This window comes from Mustela erminea, chromosome 13 (assembly GCF_009829155.1).
Source record: "Mustela erminea isolate mMusErm1 chromosome 13, mMusErm1.Pri, whole genome shotgun sequence".
Taxonomy (NCBI): domain Eukaryota; kingdom Metazoa; phylum Chordata; class Mammalia; order Carnivora; family Mustelidae; genus Mustela; species Mustela erminea.
Window position 1 is genome coordinate 17042790 of NC_045626.1, and position 26812 is coordinate 17069601.

At 44.1% G+C, this 26812-nt stretch overlaps 1 protein-coding gene across 6 annotated transcripts in view; it reads right to left on the reverse strand.

Annotated features, from left to right (window-relative positions):
• Nucleotides 1–26812, reverse strand: part of NEDD4L (NEDD4 like E3 ubiquitin protein ligase) — a 327498-nt gene that overhangs the window by 115214 nt on the left and 185472 nt on the right. For 2 of the 6 annotated variants that reach the window (XM_032310031.1, XM_032310032.1), the window contains exons 3-5: nucleotides 24914–24995; nucleotides 22243–22281; nucleotides 19684–19737 (exon numbers count right to left, since the gene is read on the reverse strand). In XM_032310031.1, coding sequence (XP_032165922.1) covers nucleotides 19684–19737; nucleotides 22243–22281; nucleotides 24914–24995 — 175 coding nt within the window. Of the gene's footprint in view, nucleotides 1–14790; nucleotides 18655–19683; nucleotides 19738–22242; nucleotides 22282–23677; nucleotides 23768–24913; nucleotides 24996–26812 lie in introns of those variants that run through there. The other 4 variants (XM_032310035.1, XM_032310029.1, XM_032310033.1 and 1 more) reach the window with 4 other exon arrangements.

Below are 26812 nucleotides of genomic sequence, written 5' to 3' on the forward strand. Positions count from 1 at the left end.
GTCCTTCAGAAGGAACAACGAAGACGGCAAAGATTTATTAAGCACTCATGTGTGCCAGGAACTACGCCACAGCTGGCCCAGATTCTCCCACTGAACGTTTAAACCAAAATCTCACAATCACCTATCTGATTCCGGACGTGCTCCGAGGGGCAAAGAGGAGTGTAACAGGCAAAGAGATGTGGGGAAGAAGACAAAAGACAGATCACAGGTCCTCAACGCAACAACAGTGACTCAAACTCCTATCCGCAGCCCATTTATTCTTACTTTCTAAGCAATCCCACCAAGCACACCCGAACACCTTCTCAGGCCTTAGCAGGGGAGAAGCAGCCAATCAGGAGAGGGAGGAGGGCTAGTGGCAGTGACAGCCCCAGGAAGGGGTAAGGGAAACGAGAAATGAACAAAGGGCAAGCTTCTCTCCTAGATCACGGGGGTCGTGAGAACTTTAATGACGAGGGAAAGCAGACTGTATACCTTATCAGACCCTAACGGCATCATTAAAAAATATTTATTTACACAATGATGAGATTATATTAATAATCTATGGCTCTGAGGGTAACAGTGAGTCCAAAAAAAAAAAAAAAAAAAAAGCACACTGACGTCTGTTCCAAGTGTTCCCCTTAAGGCAGCTTGAAAGAAGGCCCTAGAACAGGGTGCATGGTCTTCCGGCAGTTCATCTGAAAGGACTCCCGATGGCCAAAATTCAGCTGTAGTTAACAGTCTCCTGTGCTGGGGGGAGCAGGAAGAGCAGTGGTTTGGGCGTCAGGCCACCCGATACCCAAGCTCAGCTACCGCCTTCCCGCATGCCCTTGGACAAGACACCACACCTTCCTGCTTAAAAAAATGAGACACTGGCCCGCATGACCTTTACGATCCTTCACTTTTTTAATACTCAGCTTTAAATACCATAAAAGGAAGACAACCTATGACCCCTTCTCTGAAATTCATGAACACCCGGACAGCTGGTCAACGCTTTCGAGAAGGGCAGTTGGCAAAGGGCACAAGAACGCACGCAGCGACTCTTTACTCCGGGTACCTGGAGGACAGTGGTATTTGCGAAGGAGACAGAACAGGATTGACCTGTCTTGCCAGTCTCGAATTAGAACCCCACTTTCACTTACTTCTTGCTACTGGAAAGGGAGGGGAAAATTATCCCTTTCATTCTAAGCTATTTTGGGAGATAAGCTTTTTTCCATATACATTTGCAAATATTCAGCCGGAACATTCTGTCACTCTAAATGCACAGGTGGTATCACAGAGACCCATCTGAGTGGACGCTTCCTCTGTGGCCTGAGTACGGAGGCCCACGAGAAGACGAGGGTGTGCCATCGGCTCTGACACCAAGGTTTAGTACAAAAATCAACTAGCTCACTCGCTTTAACTAACTAGCTCACTAGCACTAACCCCTTAGACTAGCTGTTCTCACCCCCGACAGCATGGTGGCATCACTGTGGTACACTGACCTTCCCAAACGGCGCCCCCCATCAGTAAATCCACACACGGCCCAGGGATCCTTTAATGAGTTAGATAATGAGAATCAGTGAAATTCTTTTTACCCAGTCTGCGCCACCTGTGGCAGACTGTATTCCATTAAGGGCCAACCTATTAACAGGCAGAAGGAGCAATAAATTAAAATAAAATTAAAAACCTGATGGCCAGTGACTTGCACGAGGGAGAAAGTCAGTAATTCTTTCTGCTGTAGTAAATCTTTAAACACCACTGTGAATGCCGGGTGGGCCAGGAAAAAGAGGCATTCGAGGGGCTTGGAAATACTTGCATGAACCCAAAAGGATTTTCTGAAATGCAAGAAAGCAATGCCCTCCCTTCCACAGATGAATATGGTTTAGTCCCACTCCCGTCCCCAGCACGACCTGCCTCCCACTTCCTCCCCCCCCTTCAGGCAAATCTTCCTGCATCTGTTTTGCTTGGCAACACACACCAGCGTTCCAACAGATGCCACCTGGCCACCCAGCCCCGACTGCAACATATTAGGCCAAACAAGAAGCCTGCTCAAAAGGAAAAGCAAGTGGCAGTGAGGTTTCTGGGAACAAAGATCACTGGAATTGCAGGGCTCCACTCAGTAAGGGAGGTGGCCTGGAACCCCACTGTGCCCTACACCCTCTGCCCATGACCCTTTCGTGGCCGTGAGACAGCGAGAATGTCCCCAATAGTGTTCTCACTAGTGGAACTTCCTGCTCTCCGAGGACTCCATCGGCCCTTCCAAACCCAGAGCCTCTGCGTAGGCCCCACTCGGTCAGTTCAGAGTGAGGACGACAGACCCGCTGTGCCTACAGAGCTTCGGGACAGAGCATGACGCCTGCTATTTCCCTCTGTCTCAACCCACGTTATGTGGGAAATCCTCAGGAGCGGAGACCAACACGCATCTCTTTCCTTAACAGCAACTTAAAAGTTGTCTCCCAATCTCACATCCTCTCCAGGAACTGAGACCGTCTGGGCCCATTTCAAGTCTTCAGCCCCTCAGGGAAACACACAATGAACCAGAGGACAAAAACGGAGGAATGGACGGAAAAACCCCTGCTCCTGGACACCACTTTGGAAGGGGCTGCCTCTCTCTCTCGGGGGGTGAGCTTGCGGGATTAATGAGCTATTTTAAAAGCCGTGGAGCTGCCTTGCAGCCCACACAGCATTCATCAATGGACAATATGCCTTATAATAAATGCCGTCTGCAAATCAGAAGCCGGCTCCCCGTGCAGAACTGCAAAGCTGAGCCCGCCCCCACCTTGGCATGACACAGGCGGCAGGAAGCATCTTGAAATAACACTCGCTTAGGAGAATAAAAGCTTCCCATTTTCTCGGCAATGCAGCACGAAAATGACAGTCTAGCTATGAAGGTTTGACAGGCTAAGTACGAAGGTTAGACTGACTCCTGAGAAAACGGATGACTGCCCCCAGGATCTGGAAGAACGGAACATACGGCACGGGGACAGCAGCAGAGTCCAGAGCCCGCACCCTGCCACCTCCAAGGTGATGGGCACACGGCAGTGGCCTCCGTGCTCCTGCCTCACCGTCTCAGGACAGGAGCCTGTGGGGTCTCATCATTCCACTGCTTCAACCCCTCCTTGTGGCCTTCCTCAGGGCCCCACCGTGGCCCTCCACGACCTGTCCAACCCCTTGACCAGTCTGTCTTCCAAATCTTGGCCTCTCATGCCTGGGTGCCCATTCTGGTCATGCTGGTCTCGTGCTGTTGTTCCTGCTCTCCAGGAATCCCTGGACCTCGAGGCCACTGTGCTGCCCCCCACCCCCAATATGGGATGGCCCCTCCCAGCTATGAGCTATGGCTCATCGTCTTCAGCTCACGGAGGCCTTCCTTGGCTCCTCGATGCCCACGTGAAGACACCCACCTTCCCTGCTCGTCTCCAGGGCGCTGATCCTCATTCAGTATCTGTGTTTCTCCCCTATTTTGCTCCTCTGTCCCCGTTCTATCAGATGTGAGCTGTGTGAGGGCTAAGAGCTTTTGGTTTTGTTCACGGCTGTACACCTAGAACCCAGATGGTGTGTGGCATGCACCAAGTACCCAAGGAATGCACTGCACACACATTTATCTCATCTACTAGTAACCTCACAGATGACTTCTAGCAGTCTCCAGGCAGCCCGACTGGGCGGTTCCACCCATTCGTTCTCAGAGCAAAAAAAGCTTCATCTTAGAGAAACAGGGAGGCTCAGAAAAGTACAAATAAATATTATGATCCCATGAGTCAGAAACACACAACCGTCTCCTTCACCCCAACATCAGTTCTAAACAAAGGCACTGAAATGGAGATCATCACCATCTAGAACCCCACAGATCTATTACCAGGGTACAGGCGGTGCATTCACCTGACTGCCCAGGCTCTTCAAGTCAGGGGGGTCTTCAATACAAAGGTCACACCGACTGGGAGTATGGGTGTGCTAACAGATTTTTCTATCATCTGCTTGAAAGAAACCACAGAAAACCCTCCCCCCCACCAAATTCCTAATTAGTACTAAATTAAAAGGAGATGGGGTGGGGGTGGAGAGAAGATCCTAAATGTTTTTTCCTTCTGGATTACGGCACAGACGCAGGAACTTTGATCTCTACGATGAATGTTTTTGCTTCCTTCCGGATCCCTTTCCACAAGCTATCCTGCCCATCCAGCACATCTCCCTTTGGCTCCAGAGAGTCACAGAATGGCCTTTCCAGGATTTCTGCTGTGTCACGGTCCCCAGATCAATATACATATTCAATCCCTACATATGGCCCCTTTCCAGGTTTCCCCAGATGAGGCCAACACTGTTGCTGGAGCCTGATTTTTCCCATTGCTCCTGTGTTAAATCAGAAGCTGAGGGGGGTCAACAGATAATGGAAATGGGTCGCCCTCATGGGACCCCCCAATCATGGGTCTTTGATTTGTGTGATTCCCCTTTCTCATCAAAAGGATCAGCTCTTTGGGACAGAGACAGATCCTATATCCCCCAAACTCAAGGAACCCTTCACACCTTTAAAAGGTGTGCAAAGAAAAGGCTCTCTCTGTTGAGACACAGTCCACAGCCCCTGCTCAGCGAGCGTAAGTCTCAGGTCCTGGGGAAGTGTCTCTGGTCTAGTAACTGCCACCAGCAACACGTTATGGGGCAATAAGTCTTCATCTGAAATGCTCCTTGATTTTCAAACACGAAACACAGACCACTTTCTCCATCAACTGCCAACTAAGCACCCCATTAAGTGGCAATCTAAACTATTAATCCAACTCGAATGGGACCATTTTAGAGTGCTTCAGCATGTTAACCTCAGGAAGCCCATTCTTGTGACATTAAGTTTCCATGAGTAAAAAATAATGACACATACAGCTCAACTCAGCTATTTACTTTAGTACTGGCTGAAAAGAAATTAGAGAATTTCAAATGTTAAAATTCTGGTGACAAATGTACTCACGGAGGGATTAAAGGAGTCTTCATTTACCAAAAGGTCTAATGGCTGAGACCTAACTACAAATGCACAATCAACAAATTATTTTCATAGTAGCCCTTCTTTTCATCCATCTGCTCTTGGTAAAGGGTACAGGAAAGCAAACTACTTAAAAACCAGAAAATAGAAACATCTTTTTTTTTTTTGAAAGATTTTATTTATTTATTTGACAGACAGAGATCACCAAGTAGGCAGAGAGGCAGACAGAGAGGAGGAAGCAGGCTCCCTGCTGAGCAGAGAGCCCGATGCGGGGCTCGATCCCAAGACTCTGGGATCAAGACCTGAGCCGAAGGCAGAGGCTTTAACCCACTCAGCCACCCAGGCGCCCCTAGAAACATCTCTTTATAAAGGCTCCTGTTTAGTTTGTAACTTCCTCCGGATTAACTCTAATGTTGCAACACACAAGACTTTCAGTACGTGTAACTTGTGTCATCATTTTTAAATGCATAAATGCACAATAATCATTTTAAAGTCACATGCGCAAATACTACTGCCAGCAATTTGAATGTACTATTTGCAAACCTAGTGTCTCCCAATTCTACATAGAAAGTTGACCATTTTTGTAATGTGAGAGGTACAAAGTGATGCATCTTGGGGGGATGGGCTTTTAGGTCTCTACTGTTCATCCCTCCACGTGATTCACCTGCACGTGCTTACTTTCCAGGGCAGAGGTGGGGGAATCAGGAGAAGGGGAACCTCCATATTTTTCTGGTATTTACTAGAGCTTTTACAACACAAACATTAATCTCTTAGCAAAATTATGTAAGCAGCACCACAGACACGGAGAAGATATACCGTGCAAGAAAGTCGTATTAAACGCTAAGAAAAACATCTGTTGTTTTCCTGACTTAATATTTCTCATAGTTCAGAAATTTGATACTTTAATATAGCTGGGTCTGTTTTTTTTTTTTTTTTTTTTTTTTGCAATTCCCCTTTCTGCTTCCAAGGTTAGGAGGGATCCTTCACAGATATGGGATTTCTGTTTTGTTTGTTTTGAAGATTTATTCATGGGGCACCTGGGTGGCTCACTGCGTTAAGCATCTGACTTGGGCTCAGGTCATGATCTCAGGATCCTGGGACTGAGCCCCATACCGGGCTTTCTGCTCAGTGGGGAAGCTGCTTCTCCCTCTCTTTCTGCCCCTTCCCCTGGTCATATAATCTCTTTCCCTCTCTCTCTCTCTCACATAAATAAAATCTTAAAAGGGGGGGGGGAGGTCTAGTCATTCATTCACTTATTTGAGAGAGAAACAGAGGGTGGGGGTGGGGAGACTCTCAAGTGGAACCCCCACTGAGTGCAGAGCCCAACTTGGGGTTCCATCTCATGACCCTGAGATCATGACCTAAGTTGAACTCAAGAGTTGGGACGTTTAACTGACTAAGCTGCCCAGGCACTCTCTGATCTTTTTTAACTGCTCTTTATTCTATGATGTGGTACATTTTGTATAAAATTAGTTAAATCTAGGTTCAGAGAAATCTTGAGCTTATTTTAGTTCCTGATTTAGGTTTTAGACCCAATCAATATGATTAATTTTACGTAATGACCGTATCCACATAAAAATGAATATGGTTAATTTGAATAGTGGAAATGGGGTTATTTTCTGGATTTGTGTTGTTAACTCAAAAATGCATACAGTATTTAAGTCTATGTACTATATATAATTAACGTAACAGTTCCCATATCATAATGTAGAATAAGGACTAGCATTTTCTTATGTTAAAGTGTCATTCTGAAGAGGAAGAAAGGTCAATAAGGCTGAGAATATTCATTCCTTTAGCCCTTCTTCAGGATAAATCTCCAGCACATACATAAACAATTAACAGAGGCAAACCTTATAAACCAAGCGTACTCATTTTATTTGGGTTATGGCCCTACAACAGATTACACTGAAGGTTACAGGGACCAATGTAATTCCCGTTGCTACTATTCCGGGGCAGGAACTGTCTTGCTATCTCTTTGTCCTTGGCCTGGGGCTGGGCCAAGCAGGTGCTTACAGAACAGCTCTGTGGAAGACAGACAGACAGGCAGGGAAGGACTTCATTCAACTCAACGTCTGATGGGAAAGAGAAGAATTATTCATTCTGATAACTATACTGCAAAATTCTTCCAACAACGTTTCACATCGAAAACCAGTCTGTTAAAGGCTGATGATCGTGATCAAGGAAATTCCTAGGCAAACACAGCAAGCACATCTCTGGCAGTCACTGCTACCTTCCATCTTCCGAACAAAGTCCCTTCCACCCATCCACTGAGACAAATCCTGGTCATCTTTCTAGAACTGGTTCTGACTTTCCCCTCTGTGACATCGTTCTTGTCCACCATGACCCACAGTGTCCCATCCCGTGAGTCAACAGCCTGTCACCCGTCGCCTACGCCGACTATCAGCCCAAGTGTGGTGCATGCACAAGGCTTCTGCTGGCTTCCCTCAGGTCCACTGTCCCATGTGTCACCTGGAAAGCTCCAAGGCAACAGGATTCCCAACCTTTCACGTTTCTAACATCAAGAAGTACAGTGCACATACCAGAGGTACAGATGCAGTCTTATGAAACAATAATCATTTCACACCTGTGAGACACAACAGATGTTCTCTGTCATTGCAAAAATAATGCTCAGTTTCCTTATTTTAAACTTGAAAGGAACTGGTCCGGCAGTTCTCACAGTCTGTAAGTTTATGCATATAGAATTTTAAAAAGACTCCTGTGGGGTGCCTAGGTGGCTCAGCTGGTTAAGCATCTGCCTTTCGCTAAGATATGATCCCAGAGTCCTGTAATCAAGCCCCACATCGGGCTCCCTGCTCAGCTGGGAGCCTGCTTCTCCCTCTCCCTCTGCCACTGGCCTGCCTGTGATCTTTCTAATAAATAAATAAAATCTTTTAAAAAATAAGTAAAAATAAAAAGGACTCCTGCATACATTAGCGAGAGAACAATGCCGTATTACAAAATACAGGAATATCTCTTGCTAATATAATTTGAACAGAGGATGGAGGCAGGCTCTCAGGCACACTGTGTTTATATAAAAATGTTTTTACTGCTTTGTCCTTTACAATATTAACTAGGCACCCTAATAATGCATACTAATTTGAATTAGCAGAATGTAGAATATTATACCAGGATTAAAAAAAAAAAAACACATGGTTTCTATTACCCTAAGATCCACTTAAATATTAAAGCTGCATCAAAAGTTTGGAGTTTTATTACAACTTAGTATCTTTTTCAGGTGTAAAACACAGTAAGTACGTAAATACTGAACTGATCCTAAGATGAAGGCATTTCTGCTCGCAAGCAGAATACAGAAGAACCGTGGAGCTGTGCTGTTGGTGTGAAGTGGTCAACCTGGCCGGACTCCTCGGGAGAGCTAGAGAGAGGTGTGTGTTGAGCAATAAACTCTTAGCCAGAAGTTCCTGCTCGGAGAAGTGCTGGGCTTCTCGGCTGGAGCTCGACAGACACATTTCCGTATTTCTGCTCCAACTCAACTTTTCTGTTCAACCCAAAAAACCTGGACAAAGCAGTTCTTTTTTTCTCCCTCAAGAGTCAAATATCTAATTGTGTATTTTGAGAGAGTATGAAAAAAAAAATGGTCAAGAAATACAATTGATTATGAAGCTTTAAAAAGTCAAGGAAATGAGTTATGACATGTGGGCCATTAAATATATTTTAAAGGTCTATCAGTTCTAAACTGACCTCAAGAGAGTAAGAAAGAGAAACCATGCGTCTATCAAACTATCTGAATCACCAAATACGTAATACGCCTCGTACCATCCCTACCCTGTCCTAGCCACACACTCCCCCCCACCCCAAGAGGTGAGCAATGGGAAGAAAGACCACAGGTTGCAAGAAGACTCCTCCGAGTTACTATATGCAGGGTGTAAAAGCCCCGTGATTCACTCCCCACTCCCGTCTATAAAAATTAAGTCACAAGAGAAGGCTGTGTAAAATCCAGGGGCAGATCTGCTAGGGGGGGAATGCTGGTCTCTTCTCCCTGGGGTCATTCCCACTCTGCTTAACTGTTAAGCAAAATTTAGCACAATACTTAACACTAAAATAAACACAGAATGATTTCAAAGAACAGGGAGTTAAGGCAGGCACTTAAAGGAGCAGATACAAAGTATCTGAACAAGGTATAGAGATCACAGCCCATCTGAAGCAGAGAAGACCCCTTCCAACTCAATTTCTGACACTTTGATTTCATTTCAGGACCACTCCCTTCACATTAGGCACTCTGTTCCCAAGTATGACAACAGCCCATGGTTCTAAAACGATCAGGGTATAAAAAGCAGGCTTCTTGAAATTCAATCTCTCCATCCTCCATACTGAAAGCTCAACTTCCTGTTACAACGTGGTGATGCCTAGAGACCACCGAAGTGTCAACTCAGGACAACACAAAACCGGCCAGGACATCAACCACTTCCTTTCAGGCCACCTGTTTCACTTGTTCTTTTATAGTCCTCTGTATTCCAGTTCGCCCAAATAAGCTGGGAGCAGAATAAACAAGGTTCAAAAACGAACATCCATTGAGAACGTTATTCACCCACGATGCCTAAGGAGTCAAGCTAAAAATCGATGACCTCCATTTGCCCGGGGAAAACAAAAACAAAAACAAACAAAAAAACCCACAGACTTCCTGAAATTTTATAACTAATGTTTTCAACACTCTATCCTTTTAGGCCCTTTTAATCTTTGAGCTGGGGCTGGGTGTACGCAGCAGGCAGATGGTCTTGGTGTTCTCTCTTGGGCGGCACATGAATTCTATTCTACTACGCTGCCTGGTATGAATCAAGAAAGTGAATGACCCAAGACAAGATACTAAACTTCTCAATAGCCACTAGATGGGACTAGGCTTCCCTAACTTCTTTTGGCAATTACAGTGGAAACTTAAGATACTCTGGTATTTGTGCATCTGATCAATAGTTTCGACCCTGTGAATTTCCTGCATTTTCCTCATTACAGCAATGTCCTGGTACTATCTTTAAGAGCCGGGGGCGGGGGGCTGGTCAAAATACTTAAGGGCAGTAATAGTGCTCAGCAATAGTATGTGCTTATTTTTATTAAAAATGTGCCTCATTATCTCAAGTTGTACAATACATTAACATTTAGATTGGACTCAATTAGTTCTAAACCATCAATTATACAAACAAAACCTTTGCTTCAGACTGCCTGTGGTCCCTACACCTAGTGTTCAGATACTTTGTATCTGCTCCTTTAAGTGCCTGCCTTAACTCCCTGTTCTTTTAATCTATTCTGTTTATTTAAGTGTTGAATCAACTATATAGACACCCAACATTTACTAAAGTTTAAGAGAATTCAATTTCTTCTGGTATTATGAATTATTATGTAGCGATAACAACTTTCTTCTTAACATGTGTCACAAAATTATGGATTAATTTCAATTCCTAGGAACTCTGGCTCCAGACTTAGCCAAGAGCAGCAGCTGCAGCATTTATGAAAACCCTCCAAAAGGCAGAATCTGATAAGGCCTGAACACTACCCTCATTTGCAAATCATACAACGTGGAGATGTTGTACAGATAATAGATTGCTGCTTGAGAGCCTCAACCTGTAAAAAAAAAAAAATGTAACCAATGGAAATGTTATAGCAAAATGATATGGCAAAAATATGAAGTGTGAAACAGATGTTTCAAAGTTTGAAAATACACTACAGCGGATGCAATTAAAGATCCCTTTCTGCAGTCCATAGCTCACCAGTGAACTGGAGTCTTTTTAGGGACCCATCACCACAGGTGGTGGTAGTATCTGTGATGCTGATTATCCAACAGCCAGACTTAGGATAGATGACATGACACAAGAATATCAAAGCTATTTATTAAGTATTTCCAGGTATGCCTTAAATCCTTGCTATGCCTGATGCTGATGCAAACCTGATTGTTCAGAGTTAACCTGATTACCTTCCTGGAAGAAAGATTTGTATACTATGACTATTTGGTTAAGAAGGAAAACCAACCCCAACATTAACCTCAACCAGGTACTTCCACATATCCTCCCTCATTTAAACCTCACCAAAAACCTGGGAGCTGGACATTTTTATCCTCATTTTTCACAGAAGAGTAATCACAGAGAAGGCTTCTAACTCCCGAGACAGGTCAGTAAATTGGCAAGCTGCTCCCTTCTCTCTGTTACACTGCAAAGCACCAACTGGAGGTACCATCTCCAAAAATTTCAGCAAAAATGCCACATCACTGGAAGCATTTAACTACTTTTTAGCTACACAGACTTTTAAATTGTTCAAAGGTATTTTTTAAATTCCCATTACTCACATACCAAGTGATAGAATATGCTAGTTCCCACATCCAATGACAATTTCATCGGAAATAAAAAAACAGCAGTATTTTGCAGGATAGCAAGGAAGGCTGAGTGAGGCAATGCCTTCCCACCAGATGTTAGTTACAAGGACTAAGTGAAACAGACGAAGGTATACCTTCAAGTGCTGAAGTACTAGAGAGACTCTGTAAAAACTCCTGTCATTGTCAACCCTGAGGGACGTCGAATCAAAGAATCCATGAGAATAGCTGAAATTTTGTTACACAGCATTGGAGTATTCTCATAAGACCCCAATATTACTATATTCAAGGGGAAAAAAATGTTTATAGAATCCAGCCCGGTGAATGAAAGAAACAGCAGCTTTTTTCTTACTCATCACACTGCTGCTGGTGTGGTTTTTTTAAAACAAAGGGGTGCTTTATACATATATTCAGAGAGTTGTTTTTTAGGGTAAAAAAGTGACACCAGTTAGTACTGGTGTCAAAGTTTTTCCGTACAGTAAAATCATCATCTCTAAAAGAGATTCAAATTAAAATGCCCTCCAAATATAAACAGTTTGGGTATTCTTTTGTTGTCTGATAAGATGAATTTTTAATCCCAAGAGATGATTCCTCTACTTCTGCAAAACTGATGTCCACTGAGAGGGCACAAAGAAAACGCAGAGGACACAGGGTGGAAGGAAAGGAGAAATACTCCCTTCCCCACTGGTGTATGTAGTGGGTCAGAGACGACCTGTTTTTGCCTGCACCCACCTCCCTCCCCCGCTTACATTACAAACCCTGTTAGCCAGCAGCTGAAGACAGTGCCAGAAAACCGTCCAACTACCCAGTGTAATGTTATATACACAGTGGACCTGCAACACTTGGTAACATTAACGGGATACGAACACTCAGCTTGTACAGTACAGAACCTAGCAGTGGTTATGCCGGGGACTGTTTTCAAGGGGGCACTGAGGCTGGGAAAGAGGGATCTGACTTCAAGAGAAAAACTCAAATACAGCGAAGCAGTCCATAGCAAAACCAGATACCTCAAAAACTCAGAAAATAAGGCATTCACTAAATGGCTGGCCATAACACCACAAATGGAACTGCTCATTTCTAAAGTCCTCTGAAACATCCCAGCGGATGACCACAAGAACCAATTCTACTTTCCTGAATGGGAGGCCAGACCAGATGGAAAAGCATCAGCAAAGGGAGTTTCCATGTCCCCCCTGCCCAGGAATCTAGCTGGTCGACATTTTTTTTTTTTTTCTGAAGTCACACTGCATCTGAGATTTATTCATGGCAGGATGTCTGGGAGACAGAAACACAGAAAACTACTCTAAAGGGTAACCCCGTAATAAGGTCCAAGGCAGAAGATAGATGTGAAACAGGCGCACATTTGTAAAGGAAGCCTGAGTGGTTTGCCCAATCAAGAAAGGTTTCTGATGGCATTTAAAAACCAGGCTGCAAAAGATTTTAGTTAATTTTTCATGTACCCTTCTGACCAAAGCAGCAGACATGTGAACCATCAAAAAAGCCTGGTGGCAGCCAGACTGGAGACGCCCCAGTGAATGTTTTCCCTCAAGATAAATAAGGCCAGGGCAGCTGCTGCCTAGACTTGACACCCCTGCCCCTTTGAAAAGTGTTGAATGGAGCAGTCGGTTTTGTGATGTGACGAGTTTCAGTTCTGCCTCTTAAAGAAAAAAAGTTATTGCTTTAAAAAAGAAAAAAAAAAGCTGTTTACCAACGAATTTATGTCCATGAACAAAAATACACAGGTGTATAAAAATTCACATGTTGAGAACTACACCTATGAAATTTGCACCAGAGAACCTATTTTCAAGAAAGGCTCTTTATTTTAGACATTAAAATTTCCAAAATGGGAAGAAATGTTTTCGGCTCTCACAGTCCTTTCAAGAGAGAATAGCTCTTGTATCTAAGTACACATCAGTTTTCATTATCCTATTTGTTTCTTAATTGCATTAGAAATCTCAAGCCAAATGAGACTTCAGTTATATAAACCCATCTGTCTCCGACACAGAACTGCAAAATGACTTCAGTTTTTGGTAATATCACTGAGTAGTTACCAAACCTTTAGGAAGGCATTTTGTTTATGAAACATCCACTGGCAGGTACTCCAAGTTCAACAAGAAATTGTCTTGCCCAGTGAAGCCTACAACTGTTGTGATGTACTGTCTTGGGGTGAAGGTCAGAACTATTATGATATCAAAATGCTACTGAAATCTGTACTATTATATAAAAATGATACTGGTTCAGAATCAAGACAAAGCACTCAGACATTTCCTAACAAAAGGGTTAGAGATAATAAAAGGATGAATGGAAATGAAAGCAGAAGAAACATTTACAGAACTCCAAGAAAAATCGTATTTGCACAGAGCATCTGAATACACCTTCCAAATGGTGCAAACCAATGATGGAGCCGTGTGGTAAGCCAAAACATTTCTCAACACACGGCAATAAAAGACGATCCAATTCCACAGTAATACTCAGTCATCCACTTTGAAAAGTCACAGCACACAGCCAAAACCCAAACAGAAAGTTGCCGCGATATTTCACGATCTTATCATCAAACAGGTCACCAAATAAATCCAGGGCGGGCGGGGGAGGGGGAAATCCAATTCAACATATAAGGAGTCAGCTGTTTAGACAGCACTCGGTGAATGGTAATTACTAGGTAAAAGAAAGTTAACTGGTAAAACTTTTTATCCCACTATAAACCATGAAAGTTGCAGAGTCATCATTTGCTTAGTAAAATTAGCAGCTGTCTTTCTGTACTCCCTTTCACCAAAGGGAGAGAGTAAGAACACAGGAGGAATGAAAGACCAAATCTGTCTTTAGGGTGCCTGATTCCACAGCTGGAGACAGGACACTTACTATTCTATATACAACCTCCAGGTTAGATATTCAAGTGGCCCGTGTTAGGTTGCACGACCTCCGAAATCTCATCATGAACAAGTCCCCACAAGCATGACTACTCTTGCTCAGTATTACTTAATGGGGCAAAAGCCCAAAGACAATAAATTATATAACAAGGGCCAACCCTCCAAAGCAAAAAGGGCCATTAGGAAGAACTGATCAAACTTTCTGCACACTTAATTGTTCAGAGACTAGACTCAAGTTTGTGACATTGTCTCACCTTTAGGAGAACTGGTTATTTTTAAATGAAACAGTATCACAGGCTACACATGCAAACAGTTTTTAAATGAATTTCCAAGGGCAACAAGTTGGGGCATGGGCAGATTCATTTAAAGTAGTAAGTTTTTAAAAATTCTTTTATTCAGAAAGGGGCAAGGAGGGGGCAGGGATCACATCGCTCTTCAAAACACTTATTTGACTTTTAGGATCTAAACACACGGTGTCTTCTTAAAGACTAACAGTTTTATGGGCTTCTACAAAAGACCGGGCTACAAATCATGGTCCCACAACTCAGCCAGACCTTGTTACAATGGCCCGAAGCAGGGAAATTCCCAGAGAGGAGCAGGATGAAGTTTGTTTTAATTAGCCTGCAGGAGCAGCTTTTTGGGCTTGACTGAGTCCCCTCGGAGCCGGCGCTCACACGCGAACGCAGCCAACTTACCGGGGCGCCAGCCACCGCGGACCCAGGGCTGCTGGCGTTACTCTCCTCGGGATTCTGGGGGGCTTCGTCCGGCCCGCGGGTCACGAGAATTCTGAAGTGCTGCTGCCCGGCATTTTGATCTTGCCTGATCTTGAACGTGCAGCCCTGCCCCTGTGGCGTCCTTTCCACCGAGTTCGTCCTGTGGATTTCGGGAGCCCCCCTGCGGCCCCGAGGCGGTGTCTCCGGGTGGCCCCGCTCTTCCGTGGGGCTCCCGCGCTCAGCACGGGGCTGCGTGGGGTACGAGGTGCTCCTCTCCAGCCGGATGCGGGGGTACCTCACCAGCCTGTCCCCTTTGGTGCCGGTGAAACCGAAGTTGAAGTCCCCGCCCGGCCCCGGAGCGCCTGGTTGCGGCTGCTGCAACTGGAAGACGAAGCAGCGCTTCCCGGAGCTTCCAGAAGCATCTGGAACGTGCTGCAGGGACCAGCGCCTGGGCTCCCGCGCCGAAGGGCTGTTCTGGCCATCGGCCCCGAAGGGCGTCAGCCTCACCTGGCGCACGTCGGCGCTGGAGGCGCGGTGCTGGATCCGCAGCCCCCCGCCCCCCTCGGGGCCCCGTGGGGCCCTCGGCTCGGCCTCCTCACGGCCATCGCAGGCGGCGGAGCCAGGCGCTCGGCGGCCGCACGTGCCGTTGAGCTGCGGGCCCGGAGCCCGGGCCGCCCTTGGGGGCGAGCTCCCGGGGGTCTCGGGTTCCGGGGGCTCCGGGCCACCGGCACGAGACGCCGAGCCCGCATCGCCGTCCGGGCCCTCGGGCGGCACGCCCGGGTCAGGGGCTCCGTCGGCCGCCTTGCGCTGCAGCGAGATCTGCACGGACGAGCTGCGGGTGGGCCGCGCGTCGAGCGGGCCCAGGAGCTGCGGGATGAACATGGACGTGCTGCGCTTGAGCGCGCCCACCGCCTCCCGCAGGCCCCCGCCGGCCTCCGCGCCGTGCTGGGCGCAGGGGTGCGGGCCGCTCCTCCGCGGCAGCGTGTGGAATGCCATGAAAAAGTCGTCTTCCCTCTCCTGGTCTAGGATCTCGGACTCGGGGGCCGTGTTGCTGCGCCCCGAGCCAAAATGAAACCGAAGCCGATGGGCCATGGTGCCCAGGGGGGCAGGGAGGGAGAGGGCGAGCGGCAACAACACGCCCGGCGCTGCCAGAAGTCAAAAACCGAAGACACAAACTCCAAGAAAAAGTGTCCCATCTGCCAAACCGTTAGCACTGCGGCACCAAGAGCGACAGATAGCAGAAATAACCCAAGTGGCAAGCGGCATTCCAGGCATGATTGGATAAGAGCAAAAAGCTCTCATCCGCACTGTGACAGAGGGTAGGATGGCCAGAACCACATGACCACGGTCTCCCCCTCCAATGCCAGCTTGTGGACTTACTGGAGTTTTCCCCCCTCTCTCGCTCTCATTTTTTTTTTTTTAAAACAGCAAGAGCCTGAAACAGCACCTTCCCAGCTGCTGCTTTTCCATCAGACAGGAGTGGCCCCAGCAGGGAGCTCTCACAGCTGACTAAGGCAGCAAACACAGCCCAAGCCATGCCGCTATAAATCTAGACGGCATCAAATTCACGGGACAGTTCTTTCCGAAAAGGCAGAGCACTCGGACTCCCTAACCAATACCGGGCACTGGGCACTGAACACATGAGCACACACCGTATTTCCCCCACCTCCCCTAGCAAACCGAAGGACAAGGAAAAATGCTCTGGCTGTAAGAAAATCCTTTCACAAGCATCGGATATTATATTTCTCTGTTATTTATGATATCACCACACTACCACGACGGAATGCAAACTAATAAAAGGTACTATAAATATGATTACACACCCCACAGAATGAGTGCCCCTTTAATGCTAAATAATTAGACCATGATCTACAAGGAACAAAATAGCTAAGTGGAGGGAGGCACAACTTACAACACCATCAGTTAGCTGTCTGCCTCCTACTACTGTATTTTTCATTTAATGGGTGTGTGTGTGTGTGTGTGTGTGTGTGTGTGGCGATCTCACTCATAAGAGGACTGTCAGACATGTAAGTCCCAGAGAAAAGGAGCCCAGCTGGGGAAAACATTGTCTCCTATATGCCAGACAGGAGAACCCTCCCCCCAAATCCCCACCAAAAAAGGAAGGAAAATTGAGGAAGGGTGTGATGTGGTTTTCATAGTGAGTTAACTTAAATACCATACAGGAAGAAGGCTGCTCAGAGCTGACTGTTTTCCAGCGAGAGTCAGCAATATTATCACAAGCATGGAATCTTACCATTTTTGTGAAGGGCCAAAAAGGACCCAAGTAATAAAAGTCCACATTCAAAGACCTGTCATCAGATCTGTAGTCAAGTTGGATATATTCTGTGGGCTTCAAGCTTACTATTTTCCACGATCCAGAAACATCAGTGATTTAACAAAGAAGTGTATTTAGGAGGGAGTTTAAAAAAAAAAAAAATGGGAGGGGAAAATACCAAAAGCTGCAGAGAGTGACAAAAAGTTTATTTTAAAATCCACAAAGCATGACTTTGTCAACAGCTCTAGAATGAGGGTGTGGAGGATTAACCCCGTGTTTACATTTGTGCAAACCTGTTTTCCAAAGGCCTGTGGGTTAAATGCCAAAACTGATCTCCACGAGAGAAATGGAAGCTAGAACGTGGACATGCTCGAACTGCAAAGGACCACTATAGTAGTGTACCATCTAGCTGGATGACGACCTGATCCAGCAGCAAACACTGCGGGTGTTCAGTGTGGGGTGGGAGGGGGATGGCGCACACCAACTCTGCAAGTAACCTGGGACAAAGCTACCTATTAGTATCATAAAACACAATGTTTCAGATGAAGTGTGTATTCACTCACACATGATTTCTTAGGTCTGCAGTCAAAGCCCTTTTGGGTTTGGAATTCTAGTTTGGGTTCCACGGTGAGGTCATCTCAACAGTAGCCACGGTTTCAGTAATGAAAATGGAAACAGATTTTTTTTAACAGCAAATTTCTCTTAGTAAAAAGAAAATTAAATAATGAATTACAACACATCTGACCAGAGGCATTTTCCCCTTAAATCTGAACCTCTCTTCACCTTGAAAACCTGTTGCTATAGTCAATAAATGAGAGAATCAGGATTAGTCTGAAGGTGTACCTGATAGGTCTTCAGGGACTGACTTCTACTGAGGTTAAGATTGCCGGGTTCAGTATTTGCTGGAGAAGAGATGGAGTGCTAAGCACTGCACCCCCATCAGACTCTCGTTCAATTTAACAAGAAAATAACTTCATACACACAGCAGAAGTGATTTAGTTATTTGGTAATACTCATCACCCAAGGTACAAAATGCGGAGTTCAATGTAAAGCCACCAAGGCCCCAAATATTTTAACAAGAAAAGGCACTGGTACAGTAGGCCAGAAACTGTTGGCTTTCCATTCTGGAGAGTAATACCCAGCCCAGGAGATTAACTACACTCCCGAGTTCCATAATAAGCATAAAAGGCCTGGTTATTCACTACCCCTGGCCTGAGGACTTAGGAGAATAGCAGATTCCACTGTGCTGTTATCACTGGCTGCTGTGTTTAAATTATGTAAAGGCTCTAGACCCCACCTGTCTCATGGGCAAGGACAGGAAGTTAAATGAGATGTACCATAAGGTTCCTTCACAAATATTATGTTAGATTTAAGCTACTCAAAAGACGGGAGTTTCAGCTGAAATCAGCAGAAAGAAGGGTTTGTAAGAACACTCCTTTTTGTTTGTTTCCAGATTTTATTTAAGTTCTAGTAAGTTAACAGGCGGGAGAATATTACTGTCAGGTGCAGAATTCAGGGATTCTGCATGTCACTTACATGTAACACCATCAAGCGCCCTCCTTAATCCCCAGCCCCCATCGAGCCCCTCCCCTGCCCCCTCCCCTCCAGCAACCCTGTTTGTTCTCTAGAATTAAGAGTCTATTTTATGTTTTGTCTATTTCTTTTTTTTCTTTTTTCATAAGAATACTCCTTTTAACCAAGAAATATACACAAGTTTCATGAAAAGTAAATCTGGATGTAACTAATAACAGACAACTTGGAGTTCTAACACCACGTCTGAGAGCTCCTTAAGGGCTTACACGGGACAGAGTAACGCTCATATTCATAGCCGAACACTTGGGTTTGTGGGTGCCTGACAAATACATTCTAGTTAGCTGATTCTGCCAAAATGCTTTAAAGCCACATGTGATGCTGAAATTCCATTTCTGAAATGAAATCTTAGTTATATGCATTATAGAGACAGATGTAACATGTCCACTTTTTACCTTTCTCTCTCTCTGTGTGTGTGTGTGTGTGTGTGTGCGCGCGCGCGCGCGTATTTCTGTGACTTTTATGCCTCAGGCATATCTTTGGCTCTTGAAAGGTACTTTCCACGTACTTCCCTTGAGAAAGTACCATTTTTAAAATGCAGCTTAATTTTGCCTGCTAAATATAGATTCCCTTTTTGCTATATACTGTTAATTACATTTCTGTTTTCCCAAAGAGAATCACCATAGATTCACGACTGAATGGGTGAAAGGGCTATCATCTGGCTTATATTTAAGGTTTGTCTGTATTAGTGATGGCCTCTTTAAAGGTCTGCCTACCGCTATGTGCCAGACGTAAGAGCAGGGGCATAGGGTTTGATTTATCCCTAGTGTGATTTTCACTAATACTGACTATGATGAAAACATACACATGTACAAATAAATCTTCTGTCCTAGCCATACAAATGTATCTGTTAGAATTATGAAACAGCAGTAGGACAAAGAGAGTATTGGGGTGCCGGGGAAGCTATGTACTGCTGGAGTATAACACAGGTAACAGAGTTCTCAAAAATGCTGCTTTAAAATCCAGTTTTTAAAAAATGAAGCAAAAATCAAGAACTGGGACCCACTTACCAATCTGTTTTCATCAAATACTTCAAACAGGAGTCTGTGATTAGACGGGTTTACCTATAAAGGGGACAAAAATAGTATTTTCAAAAATAGGCAGAAATAATTCAAAGGATAAAATAAGAGACACAGAATGAAATGCTTTATAATGTACTCAGATCATTCGTGTCATCTAAATAATTAACCTGCTACTCTTCTAGTAATCCTGTATCCACCAAATCACATTTTCTGCTATGATTTCTAGATTATTCTATGCCTAATATTTAGGCGTTATTAGAAGAATAAGATGCTTTCAGCTGCAAAGAAAATTTCAAATAGTTTTGGAGAGTTTCTAAATCTCCCCTACGACAGGGATGGAGACCAAGGTGACATCTTCACAAAGGTCCGTGCCTGAGGAAATCTCTCAGGCCCATCATTATGATGAGACGGCCTGGGACACAAATGAAGAGAAGAGTAAAAGGAGCTGCTTACTACTGTCCACTCCTCTGGGGGATACTATCTCCTTATTAAGTATCAAAAACACATAACCTCACCTAATCCTGACAGCGACCTATGGTGTATGATTGTCATCCCAGTTTTGCAAATGGGGAGCTGGGACTCTGATGGTGAAGGAACCACCCAGAAGCCCATGAGCAGTATAAAGGGCAATTGGGACCCCGCCCCCAACCAGGTCTGACCTGCTTGTCCCCAGAGTCCACACTCTGAAATTAGAGAGAACGAAGAAATCAAAGATGTTCCCACATCCAGCAACTGTGGGGTCAGAGTTCCAGGGGCTTTCAGTGTCCTTCTGCTTCTTCCTAGCTCTTTACCAAACCTCACCAAAATGTCAGGAATCACTCAGTTATCATTTACTTAGTCCCAACCACATGCGACACATGGCAATAAGCTTTCTGAATGACGATGTCGTGTGGAAACAACCCTATCCAGTGAGAACTTGTCTCTCCTTCATGAGAGAGAAGGAACCCACAGCAGATGTCTGTCTTCAGACAGAGTTCCAAGATCACTAAGGTGGGAAGGGGTAGAGCCAGAGATGGGACTCAGGTCTACTGTGATGGGAGTCTGGACTGTTCCACCGCAGAAAGTGAAACAAAATAAAGTTGGACAGTTGAGCACGGAGAGCATCATGGGCTTCTGGCACCAGGCTGCCCTCCCCTTAGTGACAGAGCACGCAGATGGGGGGAGGGGGCGGGGCTAGCTCGTATTTGTCCAAAGTTCCAGGAAGGTTGTGCTGATCAAGGCACCCCACACAGACCCCAACCGGAGCCGCACACGGTGGGCACTCAGTTCAGATTTGTGCAATGAATAAAACAAAGCCCCTCCCCTTTTTTTTCAAAACCTAAGAAAAACAGAGTTTACAAACTGCTGAAGCCAAGGTAAATTGACAAAATCTTGGATGTACTAAAATTTACATAAATGTGGCCCAGATGTTAAACTGAAAGGAGTCTAAGGCTTTTAGAGTTTTACAAGTGGAAAGCTGTGACTTAACTAAGGGCCAATTACATCCTTCTGCCCCCATGAGCCCATTAGCTTTTCAGGGCTTCACAGAGTAATTTAAAATGCATCTGGCAGGTAACGGCTATACATAAGATACATTGATATTTATATACATAATACATTGACATTAAAATATCAATACTGTATTTCAGATCTGAACATTAAGAGAAAAAAACACGTGTTGCATATAGTGACCCGAGGTTGGAACACATAAAATATTATTGCAACTGAATGGAAGAAATCAGGACCAACTGTAATGGGTCTAACAGTAGTGTTGATCTTTGGGAATCTAGACCAATCTGAAGATTTCATCTGGGGCACTTCTGGAAGTGAAAAAGTGATTAATATCACAGCTGTGCAAGCAAAATATATTCATTCTGAAGGGGGGGGGTCCCTTTCTCTCCATTCAACAGATGAGCACTGCAGTATTTCCCAAATTTTAGTACCCAAAAATACAGCAACCACCACAAGAACTCCTTGAACAGTAATATCCATTAATTCACACAACTGTCATTTTTACATATAGCTCTTCTAGGCGTTAAACTCACAAGGTTGATGAAATTTTACTTATTTCAGTGACATTTAAAGTCCAGAAATAGTTTTATATGACACTTGTACACACACATTACAGGTTTGAATTACAAAACTCTTCCTTCCTAACTCGAACATGACTGGTGACTTTTGGGCTTCTTTTTAATCACGTTGCCTCTGTTGCTTTATTTTACCTCTAAAATCATTCATAACCCATGTCTCAGAGAAATAATTAAGCTATTGTTTTAATTATATTTTACCTTATTTTTAAAGAAAAATTTAAGTAGAAAAGCTAAAATATGGTAGGTAATTTTTTTTTTTAATATTTCTCTGAAACACCTCCAAATGAAACAAGTCCAGATTTTGCTACTACCAGGCAGTCTCTGAAAAATTTAGGCCACAGGATATGGCTACGCAGCCATTTCTCAAAAGAATTTCACATAAAAATTTAACAGCTTCTACTCAGTATGAATCTATTGTGGTACCACCCTAGTTATCAGTAACAATTATTACCCCCCTCCCAAAAAATGAAAAACTTACTCTAAAATAAAATTCTTCATTCCACTTTGGGTTCAGCGTCTGAAAGAGAAATGATCTTGTAATATCTTTTCCAGTCTTTGAAACACCAACAGTTACTAAGACAATGCAATCCATGTATTTGCTTGAACGTTTTTTTGTGTGATAAAAAATAAAGCTAAGAGATATTTAAAATGGCCATAAAAAGCATTTAGTCAATTATTTGAGACTATTCTATAAACCAAACTAGACAGGAAGGGATGTATTTATTAAAAAGATAATTCACAGATAAAAAAAAATACACTGCATGCTATCAACCAGAAGGAATAATGTCAGGGACCTACCTAGAGCCATCACCATGAAAAATACGAAGTAATTCTTTAAGAAATTTATGTTCATATGATTATTTCATCAAGAATAAAATGAATTCATTTCTCTTGACCTACCACACATCTGTTTTGGAGAGTTAGGAAGCAGGTGGCAGAAAAGCAAAAGTATTCACTATTTATATAAACGCTGAAATCTGAAGAATATTTTGTAAGAACAATACTATCAGATTATTGTTCATGGAAAAAAAAAAACCTGCCAGTTATAACTCAGAAGTGGATTTTCCCCCCAAATAATTAGTGTTTAAAATCTGCACCTGCCTGTCCTTCAATCCTTCTACCCATTCCTCTGTCCATCCACACACTCATCCCCACACCAACCTATCTACATATCTATCTCATAGACCCGAAACAGGTACTTCTATCCTCAGTATGAACAAAAGATGGGCTGCCAAGCATCCTTTGAAACTAAAATGAAATATACTGTTCAAGAATACATATATTCATGTTTATGCATTTGGACAGGCATAATACTCTTAAATAAATACATCTCTCAAACATCCTATGTACAGACAGACTGAAAAATCACCACTTCATGGAAGGCTACAGGTATTTTTTTCATCTGAACCATATTTGCTTTTATCAATTGAATTCCTTTAACATCCGAGTCCACGGAGCAGCAAAGAACACAAATATACCCTAGAAACAACACACACACACAATTCACGCTACAGGGAACTGGCATTTAAAAAAAAATTTTTTTTTCAGCACGTTGCCCACCCACAACTCAAGAGGGAATCCTGTCTGAAAAGGACAGGGCTTCATACTTCTGCGGTGAATGGACCCGGGGATACACGGAATGAGGAGGAGAGGGGGACAGAGAGAGGAGAGAAGGGAGAGGTGCCAGGCAGACAGCGGGACACGCGGGGCAGGACTGGGGGCCTGCGGGGGCGCATGCAGGCCGGCGCGCGGGCCGCCCAGAAATGCACCGGGCAAGAGGCAAAAGACAGGTGAGGGTAGAGCGCACCGACGTGAGCCCCCTGCGCGCGCGAAGGACCAGGCGGCGGGCCACGAGGCAGGAGGAGGACAGCGGTTCCGAAAGCAAACGGAGCGCGCAGCACGGAAATACTAACCCGGAGGCTGCGAGCGAGGCGGAGCAGCCCAGCTCGGCGGGAGAGGAGGGAGGCAGCGGCCCGCCCCGAGCAGCAAAAGCCATGTCGGTATCCTCAGTCCCGACTCCAGTCCAGGCTCCGGGGCTGTGGTTCTCGGCTCCCCACTGCGTCCGGGCGCCCAGGTCCCCGCCCGCGCCCCCCTTCCACTTGGCCTGCGCTGCAGGGCGCCGGCCCCACCAGGCGGGGCCCCCAGCTCGCTGCCGGCAGAAGCAGGGACAGCGCCTGACACCGGGAACAATGGCCTCTGTGCTTCCCGGAGCCCTCCCCACTAATCAAAACACGGCTCTTGTTTGCAAAACAGATTTTTAATGCCACTCACAATGCCAGGAGGAGGACGAGCAACAATGGCTGTTCCTTACACAGAATGACCCGCTCAAGGAGCTCAGGTGCCTGCACAATGGCAGGAGAGTTAGCATTTTTTACAGCCATCCTGTTCTCCAGGAAATGCTTATCACGCAAGTATTAGACTATCTACCCCCCCCAGGGGACGGGAAAATAGTGATTGTTAGAGAAGAGTGAAGCACAGATAAAAACAGTACTTTGGATAAAAAACCCACATCTTCAGTAAATGCCCCAAATACGGAGTAAAGACTTAGATTCACACACACACACACACACACACACACACACACACACACACGGAAACATGCTGATAGATGAATTATAATTATGGAAAAATCTTTAATGAACTTATGTAATGAAGATTTTGAAAACAGATACACAGTAAATATAGAGTTTGATTACTATTTTCATTTGTTCTCATGTAACTAGGCAAAAATATTTTGCTAGGCAAAAATATCTGCTTCAAGTTAAACCATTTCTTTTGTGTCTACCAATTATGCAAGCCACTCCATTTCATTAACTGTATTTTAAATTACTTTAAATGATTTCATGAAAAACAACGAGCCAAAAGAATAATTCCTTGTCTTACTGAATTCTTCGCAGGGAAAAAATTATTAATTATAATAATATTTAAGAATATTGCTTTTACAGTCACTTAACTAAAAGCCAGAATGGGTATCTTGGGTTATTACTGAAGAGCTTGCTCTATGTTAAATTTATAGATTTAATATTGGGAAATGCTTACAATAAAAAAATTACCAAACTTAAAATATAAACTTCTACAGAGCCAGAGTACTTAATTCAATTGGATTAAATTATGACTTACATGAAGTTTAATTAAAGATGGACACCTACCTTTTTTATTGTTTTTGTCTGTACCAAAGCGAGTTCTCTATTCTCATCCGCTACATACAATGAAAGTTTCACATATGGATCACTGTAAGAAAATATTTCAGATTTAATGAGGTTATACTTTTCACTTAAAAAAATACAAAAATAAAGACAAAAACCTAAGTGCAAATGCAAATATCAGTTAATGACCCAGTTTATATAAATTCCACGAACTAAGCAGTAATATTTTCAACATGCCTAGTAAGGAAATACACAAGAGAAGTTTCTACCAACCAATCAATGATACTCATTTAACAACAAAAATCTTGGGGCGCCTGGTGGCTCAGTGGGTTAAAGCCTCTGCCTTCAGCTCAGGTCATGATCCCAGGGTCCTGGGATCGGGCCCCGAGTCAAGCTCTCTGTGAGGCAGGGAACCTACTTCCCTTCCTCTTTCACTCTGCCTGCCTCTCGGCCTATTTGTGATCTCTATCTGTCAAATAAATAAATAAAATCTTTTTAAAAATCTCTCTCAAATAAAGGGCAGGGGGGCACCTGGGTGGCTCAGTCAGTTAAGCATCCAACTCTTCATTTTGGCTGAGCTCCTGCTCTTGGGGTCCTGGGATCAAGCTCCATCAGGCTCCCTTCTCTGTGGGGAGTCTGCTTGTCTCCCTCTTCCTCTGTCCCTCCCCCTGCTCACAGATACTCCCTCTCACTCAAATAAATAAATCTTTAAAAAAATAAAAATAAAAGCAAAAAATATTATGAAACATACACTAACTCTGTTTTGGGGGTGGGGGGGTGCAGAGGGAGAGAGAGAATTTGAAGCAGGTTCCATACCCAGTACAGAGCCCAACACCGGGCTCTATCTCATAACCCTGAGATCATGACTTAAGCCGATATCAAGAATCGGGAACTTAAATGAGCTACCCGGGAGCCCCTACACTAGCATTAAAGATAATTAATTCAAAAGAACTAATCTGCCATATTTCCTTTCCTAAACACAGATTTTTCTGAAAAGATTACAAGAAAGATTATTAAAAGGCATACAGAATTTTTATCAGGGTAGTAAAATCTAGCCAAAAAAATTTAGTTTATATCTTATTTATATTCTGATTTCCATCATATAGGTAAAAATGATTGTTCCTTTAATGAAGGTGAAACAGGCACTGTTCATCTAAACCAACACCTATCATTTTACAGATTAAAACAAAAACTCAAAACACAAAGAACTGAAGTGCAGAAAAGCAAGAAAGATTTGTCCAGTGTTACAGATTTTGGTAAAGGCTAGATAACTGAACACTTATAGCAAGAAGTATATTAAAAGGACTACTCACTGTAGAGTTTCTACTAGAAGTCTAAGTCCATTCATATGTTCTAGTCTTACTAAGCCTCGGACACCTCAAATCTAGTCAAACTGTCACTCTTTAAGGGTTTAAAATCCAGGTTCTTCTGTTTCACACTGGAAATCCTGAAAATCATAGATAGGGCCTTCATGTATTCAACTCCCAAATTTTCACTCATCTAATTAATCACCTGTAACTAATGATTGATTTCTATCCCATTTGAAAATTACCCTTGGGGCACCTGGGTGGCTCAGTTGGTTGGGCAACTGCCTTCGGCTCAGGTCACGGTCCCGCAGTCCCGGGATCGAGTCCCGCATCAGGCTCCCAGCTCCATGGGGAGTCTGCTTCTCCCTCTGACCTTCTCACTTCTCATGCTCTCTCTCACTGTCTCTCTCTCAACTAAATAAATAAAAATCTTAAAAAAAAAAAAAGAAAGAAAAGAAAATTACCCTTTAGTGGCTATGCCATGACGATTAACCTTCTCTTTTTTTTGGGGGGGGGGGGCAACTTCCAGAATATTTCCAAAGATTACAGTGCATCATAAAATGCTTTAGAATGATTTTTATTCAGTACCTCAATA